The 13,499-nt window shown below is 40.0% G+C and overlaps 1 protein-coding gene across 1 annotated transcript in view; it reads right to left on the bottom strand.

The window, feature by feature from the left end:
* The window catches only part of kcnq5a (potassium voltage-gated channel, KQT-like subfamily, member 5a), a 119,043-nt gene that overhangs the window by 16,655 nt on the left and 88,889 nt on the right, over positions 1–13,499 (bottom strand). The window contains exons 3-9 of the mRNA XM_034682753.1: positions 12,302–12,428; positions 11,461–11,636; positions 9,884–10,009; positions 7,212–7,322; positions 7,004–7,099; positions 2,404–2,498; positions 1,460–1,486 (exon numbers count right to left, since the gene is read on the bottom strand). Coding sequence (XP_034538644.1) covers positions 1,460–1,486; positions 2,404–2,498; positions 7,004–7,099; positions 7,212–7,322; positions 9,884–10,009; positions 11,461–11,636; positions 12,302–12,428 — 758 coding nt within the window. The remainder of the gene's footprint in view (positions 1–1,459; positions 1,487–2,403; positions 2,499–7,003; positions 7,100–7,211; positions 7,323–9,883; positions 10,010–11,460; positions 11,637–12,301; positions 12,429–13,499) is intronic.

Genomic DNA, 13,499 nt, shown 5'->3' with positions numbered 1-13,499 from the left:
TCTGTCTTCTTCCCCTCTCTGAAATCCTCTATCTCTCCCTCCCTCCCCCACCTCCCCCAACCTTTTTTTTAAACTTTGCTGTCTACCCTAGACTTGTGTTTGATGAGTTATATAAATACCATCCCAATGGAAAAAGTGCGTCATGGTACAGACATGGTACAGACTCCTGTCTTTGAAGACGTGTGTGCATGCGCACACACTAAACAAAGAAAAAGAGCCCATCACCCTTTCCCCGCATGACAGTCAAGTGCAGGGAAAGTGGTGAAAGGAGAAATGGGAAGATGGAGGAAAAGTGAGGATATTAAAGGACGGAGAGAGAATTCCTCCAGATGAAGCTTGTTCTACCTGTGCTAGAGGTCATTTAAAGGAACTCCTCAGTTTGTTGTCTAAATAATTAAACATAGCTAGCTGTATCACTGCACCTCGTTCTGCATAAACATATTAGATGAACATTTTTGCCAGTTAAGTTGGTGGAACGAACACTAACTGACACTTCTCATTTCCTTTCATTAGGACTAATCAAACATGTTATTGCACACCCTGATAACCTCATTCTTCTGAATGTCATAGACCTGCAGCGAAACGTCTCTCAGCTTTAACATATCAACATTTTTTCTCTTTCACCTTCATTTATTTTTCTTCAGGTTATGATCAATTAAAATCTAATCGATGCGATGAATTCCAGCTTCTCATTGAGCAATTACCACAAACTTAGGAGTTCAGACAATTAATCCAAATTAACCAACTGACCTATTTCCTCAATATGTCACAGCCATTAAAGCTAGGGGTGGTAGTCACGGAAAACTAGCATTAATTTGAATGTAGCACGTCCTCAGGACTCTGTCTAACCCCTCCCCCCCTCCCATCGAAACTCCTCCAAGACGATGCCCCCGCTCACATGCACGAGCGCCGCTGCTTCACGACCTTATGATGGTGACTGATTCAAAACCGGTCCTCAGCCCATCGTTTGTTTTTTGCACCACGTCAACTCATGTCTCACTCAGCGGTAAGAAAACACCAAAACATTATCACATTGAAAGCTAAAAACACAAACAAACATGCAATGTACCTGCAGGAGGCGGGCAGAGCGGCAGGACGGGATTTGATTGGTTTCATAAATTGGACCCTAAAGGCGGGGATTGGTTGGTGTTTTCCCAGGTTTACTCCGGCTGTAGATAGCGGCTTTTTTTTGCTCTTTTTTAAGAACACATTATGTATTGATTGCCATCGGGACAGAAAGATCATTTTAACCAGTATAACAAAAAGTGTATCTAAATCTGACTTCCAACCCCAGCTTTAAGCAACAGGCAGTCTTCAATTGATTCACTAAATATTAACAAATAACCAACAAAGAAACAAATCTGCAATCAAACCACAAGAGTATATATCACCAATTCAAATTGCACCACATGTTGAGTGTATGTGTTTTTTGGAGGAAGGAGCTGAGAGTCATACAAACCTGTAAGTAGTCTCTCCCTGCTCTTTCCTTCAGGTGTTAGTGGGATGAAAAGGAGGAGACAAAGGGAGATAAATCAATATTCCAGCAGAATAAATTAGCATTACATAGATGATTCCTCTAATGGATATGAGACATATCAAGCAAACAGAAGGAGACAAAAAGGAAGGATTCATCATATGGAAGCACACGCGAGCTATGGCCATGCACGGTAGGTAAGGGTTGAGCCAACAGGAAGACATGGAAACCAGAAAGTAAGGATATAAAAATGTATGTGAGTGAGATCAAGGACAATAATCCTGCTTCATTGTCACTTTCTGAAAATTTGGGAGCACTAAAACATTTATGAAAGATTAAAACTGTATTTTACCAAATTTAGTTTGGAACCACATGGCCCAATTAAACATGAAATTGTTTTATCAAAGTGAATCAACTGAGGCTGTTAAAACCTAAAGTAATACCATGACATATACATGTTTCATTTTTTGTCCCTTTTTTACTATAGTATAAAAAAAAACAAGGAACATCAACCTCTGTTTAATGTTGTATCTTTTCCTCTTCTCTGTGTGGAGGAACCTTACTACAATGTTAGCATTTAAAAAAATACCATCTAAACATCTAATATCTTGCTTAAGCTCCTAAACCATTACCATATAAAGAAAACTTCAGTTATTTCAAATGTGCGAGTCAGAAAGGCATTTAACTGTCTGAATGTGAAAAGGATGTTAGCGCTCATGCATGCGAAGCAAAGCATCCCTGATGAGGAAACAAGGATTAATGTAACTATAATTATGAGCTGATTGTTGCAAAGCTGCACAACACTGAGTCATTCAATGGAGACAGAGCTGAAGATACACTGATAGAGATGAGCAGACACCAGCTGAGGAGGAAGAGATAAGGAGGAAGCAGCAGCGGCCATGTTTCTAGGTCTGTAAGTTGTTACCTACTTGGCGGGGCTGCAGGTATGCAACGCCTTCAAATGAGGCTTCCAGGTAGCAATGGAAACCGAGTTCTCATCAGCAGCATAACTACGCCAGACACACTACGTGCAGAGTCGACAGGATAAATAAAATAATGATAAATGAAATAATTGGGAGGAGAAACAGGGTGAAGGAGGGTTGTATAAGTTGGGTAGGAAGTGTGAGAAGGAAGGTGAGGAAGGGGAAAAAAAGAAACAGCTGATTAGTTTTTTTGGGGGTAATGTGGATGCATCGTGGTTGGGGGGTCGTCTGAGGGAGGTGGAGGTGAAGGTGGAGGTTGAGGTGGAGGTGATGGTGGTAGAGGGGATACATGCCTGAGGGGGGAGAGGGCGCTTTGGTAGTGGTGCCAGGTGGCTCTGAGGTAGGGACGAGCGCCGTCGGTGGAGTACAGACGCCAAGCGGCCTGGGTGAGGGAGGGAGCAGAGATGGAAAGGACAGACATTCACATGTAAACACACAGACACACACACACAGAAATATGAGATAGAGGGGCAATGGCACAAATATGGTGAAGAAAAGGGACTAAATAACATTCCCAGGGTATGTCATGGAGTGTATCATGGAATGTAAACAGCTGGCAGCCATATTGGAGGTCCTGACAGTCTTGTTTAACTGATGAGAGATTAACATTTGGGTCTGATATCATACCAACATTCAGTGTGAGTATCTTTCAACTTTAACAATAATCTTTCCCAAAATGTAATTTTAATTCTATATGATGAAATTTGAGGAGTGATGAGACAGTCAGAGCTTGCAGGTGGATGCTATAAGGCTGTGGGGCTTTGAGTGCAGTACTGGTGCAAGGCAGTGGTGGCAATGACACAGCAGAGGGAGAGACCGGGAATCTTGCATCTTAAACAGACTTCCTAATTGGGAGGACACATTTGTGATGGTGAGAATGATGCATGTCAAGTGTGAAATCAGTGCAGCTCAAGCTGCCTGCTTGAAGTAGCTTGTAGGCGTCATTCCATTTTTGGAAAGCTAAGGCTTTGATGAAAGAGGATGTCCTGTAGATAAAGATGTCAGATTAGTTGCTTTGGATGGAATGACTAGTTAATTAGTTGGACTCAATGTTTGATGGCCATCTCTCTACTTGGACTATATTAGGACTTGGACTACACTACGAGTACGCATTGAAAACGAGTCAAAACCAGTGACTATGTAAAGATAAATAATTTATGGATAAGTTAGATTTTGTATTTTGCCAAGTCAAAGGGAGTACAAAGTGTGTTTTGGTGAGAAACATGTTTGCATATTAGGAGTGCATGTACATTTTTCTGCTAAGGTTCAGTCTTATATATTTTTGGGACAAACAGAAACCAGTATGCTGGTTTAACAGTGATGGATTTAGAAAAGCTAATAATTTCATGGGAATATTGTGCATTTTTTAGGTATATTAACATACAGACAGGTTAAAGTTGACTTTTTCTATTACGTTAATTTGTACAGCCAGTGCAGTCATCCATTTTTTGGCTGAATATCACATGGGCCCTCTCTGGTGTTCAGATCTGAATAATTTAGGCTCAACAGTCACCCTTATTGGAAAACAAAATAAAATGTCCCAGCCATTCTGAAGTTATGACCTCCACTCTCCACCCTGATCTTGTAAAGGTTTTCTAAGTCTTTTTCCCTCTTTCCCACTTTTCCCTATTAAACCAGTTTTTGTAGCAGCTGAATGAACCTCCTCAATGGCGCCAGGTGTGGAAACAAGATTTGTGACACGACTGGAAAGCTTCCATACAAACACTCTACACAGACAGGGAGGGAAATTAACACCGGACATTCGCCAAATGCTGGTCAATGTTGACCGTGGGTTGTTATGCTTCTCTTGGGACCACTTAATAGTCATTTGGAGATTCAATCTGGTTCTAAAAATACTCTCGGTAGGCAAGATAGCTACTGGAGCAGGTGAAATTAAGAATTGACCAGCTGCTGAGGCTTGAAGACAGCGGTAATTTCCTGCCCTGCATTCCAACAGAGACACTCAACACACATACACACACACGCACGCACATACACAGTGGATTAAAGCAGGGGGAGCTATGTGGAATGGGGTGGGGGGGTGGGGGGTAAAGTGACAGACAGGATAGTAATGTCATCCATATATTTAACAAATTAAAGCTGCTTCCATGTTTCCTTTCACCTGTTGGGGAAAATGTTTTGAACGTGACAGACACAGACAGTGACCAGGGGTTTGATTCAGAGCCAATAAACAGAAATCAGAGCAACACGTGGGACGAATCCCTCTTTCGGAGGGCTATTAAGAACTATTAAACTGAAACTGTTTTTTGACAGGGGTCAATAGCTACAAATGATACAAAGTGATAACATGAAAAGCTGACAGTGTTTCAAGTTTTCTAGTTAGTGACACAAATATGAATGGAATCGATTTCACATTGAGATCTGAGAATGCAGCTGCATAAGAAAGGATAAGTGACAAATGCAAAATCAGAAGTGACACAAAATCAAATTCATGCATACTGTCCAATTCATACATTCCCATATCTATTCATGCCTAATGAGGTAGAGACAGGAAGATGTAAAAGTTTCCTCAATTTATTAACTGTGAGTTTTGGTCTAACAGACAATATAGAAACTAAGAAACTGCGGTGAGTTTAATGACACTACAAAATGTTATAAGAGCAGGCTTAAAACTTTCCTTTTTAATAAAGCTTATAGTTAGAGCTGGCTCAGGCTTGGACCAGCTTTTGTTATGCTGCTATATAGGCCTAGACTGTCGGGGGAACTGGCGCATACTCCTGCTGCGGACGTTCTGGACTCCAGCTGATACGGACGTGCTGGACTCTAGCGGCAACAGCTTCTACTACTCGTCTCATCACGATCATCTCTCTCTATTACTCCCCTCTATCCCTCTTTCAAGACCCAACTCGGTTGAGGCAGATGGCTGTCTAACATGAGTCTGGTTCTGCTTGAGGTTTCTGCCTGTTAAAAGGAAGTTTTTCCTCGCCACTGTAACTAGCTAAATATTGCGATGTGCAATGCTCATGATGGATTAAGGTGGGGTCAGACTGAGTCTTACCCTGTCTTGAAGTTGGCTCTCTGTTCATAATTTGACATAGAGGGGTCTAGACCTCCTATGTTTGTAAAAGCGTCTTGAGATAAAGTTTGTTGTGATTTGGCGCTATACAAATAAAGATTGATTGATTGATTGATTGATTGATTATCAGCACTTCACTCTTATGAATAATGTACAACTTATATAAATGTTTAAAATACATATATCACTGAAATATCTCATAACAGAGAATATACACGATGTGTTAATCTCAATAGTTTAGGTTTCATCCTACAGTGGCTTCTTCATGGGTACAATTTTGTACATTTATATTAAGCCCCCAAAAAGCCCAGTATTGGAATCCCAATGTGTTTTTATACACAGTGGAGTTAATGAAACACATTCCTAGCATTGCAGAAGTGGGCTCTCATTGATGCTCTCATTGATTACTGCCATGAGTGCCTGCTCAGCAGCGGAACAATCCCCCCTCCATTATGCCTCTATGACATTTCCATTGATGGCGAGGTGTAACAGAGGCGTAACAGACCTATCTTGACCAGGCAGTGTAAACGGGGCTCATTAAAACAAACAGTTGTTGTAATATTTTAGTTCCTGGTTATTATTATCATTCCAAATGAAAATGTTTTTTTTGGAGTTTCAGATCTTAAAATTAGGCTTGTGTTGCCCATGCTAAAAAGTCTTCAGAAGCCATCTAACAGCAAGAATATCTGATAATAGTCCCTGTAACTTAGTTAGGGGTGTCTCACACCCTCCAAAAAAGATCTGGCTCAGATATTTAAAATGTTGGTTTCCCCCAGAAGAGAAAAAAAATACCACAGTAGCTCTATTTTGATGATCACTTATAAAAAGTAGGTCAAGGTAGAGGGAGGTACATAGAAGAGCACTTACACACAACAAGACACCAGAGAATCTTCAACACACTTACAGACCCATGCAAACACAAAGAAACCAACACACAGAGTTGCAGTCTTTGAGCTCTATACACAGACACACACTCCTGCAGATATTTATTGTTCATTAGAAAGTAATGCAGTTGCTCTGTCTATTAAAGTGAGTGACGGTTTGGAGGTGCGTCTGCCCAGGGAATGATCGCCATGGAAACGGCTCGTAAATCCCAGCAGTGCGGCTGTGTGTTGCTGCAGGACCTGAGAGACAACAGCTTGCCTCGCACACTGTAAGTCATCATCATCAGCTACACACCCTGACAGCCCGGTGAAGGGCAAAAACTCATACAGAGACGCACTCATATTAAATAGTTAATGAAACACCTTCACTCTGATGGGAGGAGAGGGGAGGGAATCAGTCGTACAAATACTTCAATATGTTAAGAACACACTCCTCATAGGATGAAGAGCTGACAAACACATGCCTTTATATAGAAACAGAGACACAGAGTGACGGTCAAAGCAAATACAAAAGGAAGGAAAGTTCTAGATAATCACACTGGTCCTCAGCTGCTCCAAAAAAAGGGGAAAGAAACCTGAGAGAAGGAGAGGTGCTTGTGTTTTCTGCACGTGTGTGTATGAATACCTGGATGAGGCTTGCAGCTGGATTCCTCCTTTTTTCAAAGTGCTTCTGTCGATGCTGCTCCTGCACCTTCAGGGCAAAACCTGACCCGAGGATACCCTGCAGGCGGAAACACACTCTGAGCTTTAAAACATCAATGCTACTCCTCTTAGCGTTAGCTTTACGTGGCTGTGCTGAAATAACTGTAACATAATGTCTATGTGTGACTCACAGCCGGCAGAGCGAAGAAGGAGATCCCCAGCAGAGCAAAACCAGCTGATAATAGCCGTCCAGTCCATGTCTGCGGGGTCTTATCACCATAGCCAATCGTGGTCAGGGTGATCTGTGGGGTCAGAGGTCAACACTCAGGTATAAAACTTTGTCTAAAATATGCCTCACGCCCCCTTATCTACGTCTTCTTATTTGAAGTAACAGGCAATCAATGGTGCAGCAAAATGTGACATTGCATGTATGGATAATCATTACTTTACTTCATCACTGGCTGCTTTCGTGTCATAGGATCATAGGTTCTACTTCATGAAATACAATAGTAGATGATCAAGCAATCAAACAAAAGGCGGAAAACATAAAAGTGTTTCTGTTCTATACACCTTTAGACTATGGAAAATTGATCACATGACAGCTCCTTAAAAGTGAAGCCAATACATTTGTAGTTCCCCTACTGACAGTCTGCAGTATAGGTCAACTCTTCCTCCTCTATGTTAACAGAGACTTTAAAATCAATATGCACGCCAAACACATGTTCAACATGGCTCTATGATTATTAGGGGTGTAACAGTTCATCTACTATATCGATGTATCGATTTATATTCCTATGATCAGACTACATGGATCTGTGCTCGGCAAGTTGGCCTTCCAGAAGACACATATTGATCTAACATCCTTTTAAAAGGTAATAAATTCGATTGTATCAATACTAGGAAATGACACAGTGGATTTAAGCACGGCAGACTTTATATGGATGTGAGGTCTTTTTGCACTTTTAATGACAAAGACGTTAAACGTTACTGAATTCAGGCTGCCTGTCTGTGACGTCATCGCCACATGCCAGCAGACAACAAAACATAGCATGGCGGATGGCAGAGTAGAACCCGGTGAGCGAGAAAATAACCAGCCACCGTTACGGTCCAGCCATGGGATTTCACATAACGTTTATATCCATAATTTATATCTGATTCCCTTACAAGAAACAACAGGAACCTAGGACTGTCCAGTATCAAGGTATATATTTCACGGTCACACTGGTTGAATTTTTGGCTAAAAAGTTACTGAATCGATTTCAAGTCACTGAATCGTTTTGGATTGTATCGTTCTAAATGAACCAATATCATCCTTTAATCATATCAGCAACCACAAATTATGATACGAATCGAATCCTTGTTAAAAAAGAATCGTTACACCCCTAATGATTATAGTTCGTTTTATGCTAATTATTGTCCAAGTGTATTTTTCCAAGAAGTTAAGTTCTGATTAATTAAAGCTTAAAGCTGTATAAAGTGTTATGCTAAGATTGACAGCTCTGTTCACAAACAGGCTCTTGATATCACTGGATCAGCAGCGTGAAGGAGGTACAGTGATGGAAAAAACGTAACAAACACTAATACTGGAGTCATTGAACTTGCTATAAGCATTAGTGCCAGCCTCAAACCAGCATGAGAAGCTAACCTGGAGTACTGACATGAGGGATCTTTGCTGCTTTAAAAGTAAGTTGAATGAGTGTTTTGGTTTCAGGTGGAGCTGAAAGTTAATACTGCTGCTCCACCAGCTGATCCCTACTGTGCTGACTCTGATTCCAGAAGTGCGATCTATCTGCATGCTGTTTAGAATTATTTTGGCTTCACTTTTGTACAGCAGGAGGAGCTGGAGACAATGTGTCTATCTTTTTAAGCAGTCCTTGCTTAAGACATAGCACAGGAATTCTGATACAGCAACACTTTTTAAAATCAGTCTTGAATAAAAATGTGTTTTGTTTTCAAGTATTTTCCACAAACTGACGGATTTTTATGTTAGTGTATTTTCCAAATTTAAGTTGTGCTTCTTTTGTTCCGCAAACTGACTTTAGTGATAAGAATAAGAGAAAAGGCATAAGTTGGGGGAATATATATAAATAATTACTAAAATATGTGATATAATATGTCTTTTTTAAGTTTCCAGGGTTCATATTAACCATACAGAAAAATTGTATGCCTCAGTTACCATGTGAATGTCAAGATCATGATGCATTAGTCAGCTTCTAAAACCTGTGATACACGTGTTTCAAACCCCCATTTCAAAAGGATTTCAATACTTCAGATTAAAGTGTAAATCTGCAGGTTGTTCACCATATCTACCAAAGAAAGGTTAGCGTGTGTAAATGCCAGAAGGTTTTAAGTTGACTCATACATCTTTCTAAAGTTTATTTAACTCAACTTGACCTTTGCACAGAAATTATATAACAGCTTTTAGCGTGGACCAAAAGAGAGATGCTTCCACGTGGGAACACAGAGTCTCTGAGTGTCATTCCCAAAAGCCAAACAGGTCAGTCTCACCTGGCAGCAGGAGAAAATTGAAACTATTGATCTGGCCATTTCTTGTGCGTCCGTTGTCTGTGTCCGCGTTCTTGAGGTGTAATGGGTTTTAGATGTAGGAGGAAACAGTGCAGTGCAGCCAACCAAGTGTGACTTTACAGGCCTGTGCTTTTGCAATTTGTGTTTTCGCTTTCATTAAGGTCACACAGACACTGTAAATGGATATATATCACTGTTGTCAATGAATAACAGAATAAGTCAAGCTTTTGATCCCACATACTGAACAAAAACTTAGGTTCAAACATATTGCAGAGGAGAAAAATCCAGATTTTGACCAAAAACAAACAACTGCTAGATTAGTAGGATTGAATCTCACCGTGCCCCACCACAGAGCGTCAGCATAGGTGGCAAAATCTTTATTAAACTCTTTCTCCACCAGATAGACCAGAAAAGAGGAAAAGATCAGCACAAGGAACCCGATGTACCAGGCCGTCACCAGCTCCTGCAGAATGAACAAGCATACAGAAAAGCGTTTTATTTCTCAAACCTATGAATAATGTGGGAATTCACGCAGCTCCAATGAAAATGTTTCGGAAATTCTTAAGTTCTGAATGCAAATCAAAGCATTTCTGAGACAAAGTCAGGATACATGCAGATTTTACCTCCAAGCTTTCACAATATAAACTACTTTTTCAAGTTTTGGCACTTTGCTAACTAACTTTATGCACAATAAGATTAGATACGATAAGATACGATTAGATTAGAAAAATGTTATGTCCTCCAAGAGGCAATTTGTGGTACAGCACAGCTTAAAAACACAACAACATGAACGGTACATCAGACACACAACAGGGAACATCATAAGGACCTAATTAACTTGCTGTAGGGCTTGTGTCTAAAACTGAAGTGTCTCTAATATCGAACCCCAGTAGGGTTTTAATTCATCCCAATTCAAGAACATACACATGAGGTTTCCTGTCTCTGTTTTACAACTGGAGCAAAGGTCTGAAACTGATTTGTTTAACCTGTGGAGTCTTTTTGATAACGTAGCTTCTGTGGATAATGTTGAATTGCAAAAGTTTATGGTGACTTTTACACAATAAGGTTGGTGCCCTGTTGCATATTGTTCCCCAATTACTGTCATCAGAAGTGCAATAGAGGTCCTGCTCGCATTGTGCCTTTCTGTGTAGGGCTTTGGTCTCTGTCAGGACCAGATCTCTATTAAATGTTAAGGACAAGATGCTTCTGGTGTGCATTATCATTTTTAATAATTCTTCATTTGAAAGGGGAGTTTGGATATTGGACTTTCTTCTCTGAAATCCAATTAAGAAGCGTCTCTTCTGTAAATATTTAAAGAAATGATTGGTCAAGAGGCAGAAACTATTACAGAACTGTTCAAAGGGAATAATTACGTTATTCTCTGTGAGATAGCCAAATGTCTTGATTACTTGGTTGTGCTTTCTGATGAAAAACTAGAACAGTGTTTGTGTTTGGAGTATTACTGTGTAGTGCACTAACACTCTTAAGATGTGTCTGGATGGCAAGCCAGACTCTTGATTTGTGTTTAATAAATGAGTTCAGTTTGCTCCTTTAACAACTCATCTTTCACAATAAAGTTTGTATTGGACCGTAATGTGACTCAACTTGAAATATGGTGTGTTGAACTTGGAGTTTCTATTTTATGACCAGCATTTGTCTTTAATACACTGCTCTGTTTTTAAAAAGCAGGACGCAACACAAATAAAGTTCAACATTTCTGATACATGCATATCTCCCTGTGCAGCATTGATTAGAAGAATTGAGTAGTTTACCTGATATGGTCACGATGACCTACAACACCGTTTGGTTGATGAGTTAAGTGAAAACACACAACAGCACTGACGGATTATAACTCTTTGTATCCGAACCTCAAAAACTCAAGTTCAAACAAGGACTCCGTTCTATATGTCCTACCTTACTATGTGCATAAACTACAGATCCCAGCAGCTTCCAGGTCCCTCCCCTGCGATCCATGCGCACCATGCGCAGGATCTGAAGGAAACGAAGGCTACGCAGCGCAGATGTAGCAAAGATGTTACCCTGACTACCAGCTGAAACCACGGCAACCGAGGCGATGAGTACAATGATGTCTGGGGAGAAGAGGAGAGGAAATTAAAGGTCACAGGTTCCACATTATAGACAACAAGAACTGAGCTTGACTCACCTACTTTCTACACCCATCCATCACCTTTACAACAACTATTGATTTACTGTAAGCTGTTTGTTTCTGTATCTATCTCTATTACTCTTTTCTGTCACTCTGTCTGAAACCCTAAAATACCACACTCTTTCTGCTCTTATTTCTCAGGAGCCTGTCTGGAGGACCTCTCTGTCCTCTGGATCTATGTATTTTCAAGCCCCTATGATACCAGGAACTGGGCAGTACTCAGAAACTAAAAATGATCACTTATTTTAGAAAATAAAATACCCTGAGGATAATCTCTTGAAGGATAATGTTATAAATATATACAACAAAAGTTCTCATTGTTTCAATTCTCTTGCAGAAATCTGTATTTTTCTTCACAACTTTTTGTGTAAAGAGAGACTTGATATCACTTGAACAATATTAGCTGAAGAAGATAATTTGTTGTCACTGCTTTATTGATAAGATCCCTGTTTTATTTCCACTCCATGATTGGTGATATGTGGTTGACGTTGTTAGTCATCTTTGTGTTGTTATTTTTTTTTGTATATATCTTGTTTTTTTCTGTCCTTAAATAAATAAGGCCGCAAACACACCGACGCACAGACATACCTATGACACAGAACGGCTTCCTTGCGAAGCGGAGGCGTCCCTGCCAGCCTCGGTAGCGGCAGCAGCAGCCAGCGCTCCATATCCTGATGATGTACTCCAGACCAAACACTACAATCATCACAAACTCCTGCAAGACACACGCACACACACACACACACACACACACACACACACACACACACACACACACACACACACACACACACACACACACACACACACACACACAAAGGAAGAGGCACAAGAAATAAAGGCAGTCAAAGGAAAGAGTCACAACTTGTTGGTAGAATAATACAGAAACTCATGCACAACAAAAACAACCGTCTACTCTGACAGACCTCAAAGCTGAATTTTTTTGACTATCATTGCTGCACTTCAGTGTCTTTTTGAATGTGGTTTCTCATCAACATTTACAGTATATACTGTATATGTTGTCTCATTTCCATCTTTCTTTTTAGTCAGTGCAGCTTTTTGTGTTTTTTTCTGTTTATAAAATGCAAACTAGTGTAGTGTAATTATTAATGATGCAAATCTACAATTGTTGGATAAATTCATCACCAAGATGCTCAATCCATGACAGCATCAATCAGACAACAGCATTATTGTTCCCTGACGAAGAAGTGGGCTTTTATTGGTTGAGCTGTTGTAATGCTGCACTGTGACTGGCTCAGGTGTTTTATAGCCTTAACCAGTGATGTGACCAGCTAAGAGTGTAAATAAAATTACACCTTCACTTCACCCAGCCCTTTTATATTTAATGCAAAACAAACATAAACAAAAAAGCAAGTACACAGTGTCCTGTATGTACAAAAGTCTTCACTCACTGTTACTCATGTAACTACCAAAGAGGAAATTAATAAACATGTATCATTAGCTTCAGACACCATTCAGTTGAATTTCAGCAAAAAGCAAAAATGTAGACATAAATTATTTTTCAGAAATACAGCTGTCACATGTCAGGATTAGGGTTGCAAAGGGGTGGAAAATTTCCGGTAAATTTCCGGAAAGTTTCCGGAAAATTTCCATGGGAAGTTAAACTGGGGAATTTTGGAAATATTCCAAATTGGAAACTTTACATGGGAATTAACTGGGAATTGAGGGTAATTTAATGGAAAGGTATCATATCCAAGCATAAATATTTTCTTTGTTATAAGCAGACATCCATCCAAAATAATACAATTAAATTTGATAATTGTAA

Source organism: Notolabrus celidotus, chromosome 4 (assembly GCF_009762535.1).
Source record: "Notolabrus celidotus isolate fNotCel1 chromosome 4, fNotCel1.pri, whole genome shotgun sequence".
Lineage (NCBI taxonomy): Eukaryota > Metazoa > Chordata > Actinopteri > Labriformes > Labridae > Notolabrus > Notolabrus celidotus.
Note: the sequence above shows the minus strand (reverse complement) of the source record. Positions and strands in the feature narration are given on the sequence as shown.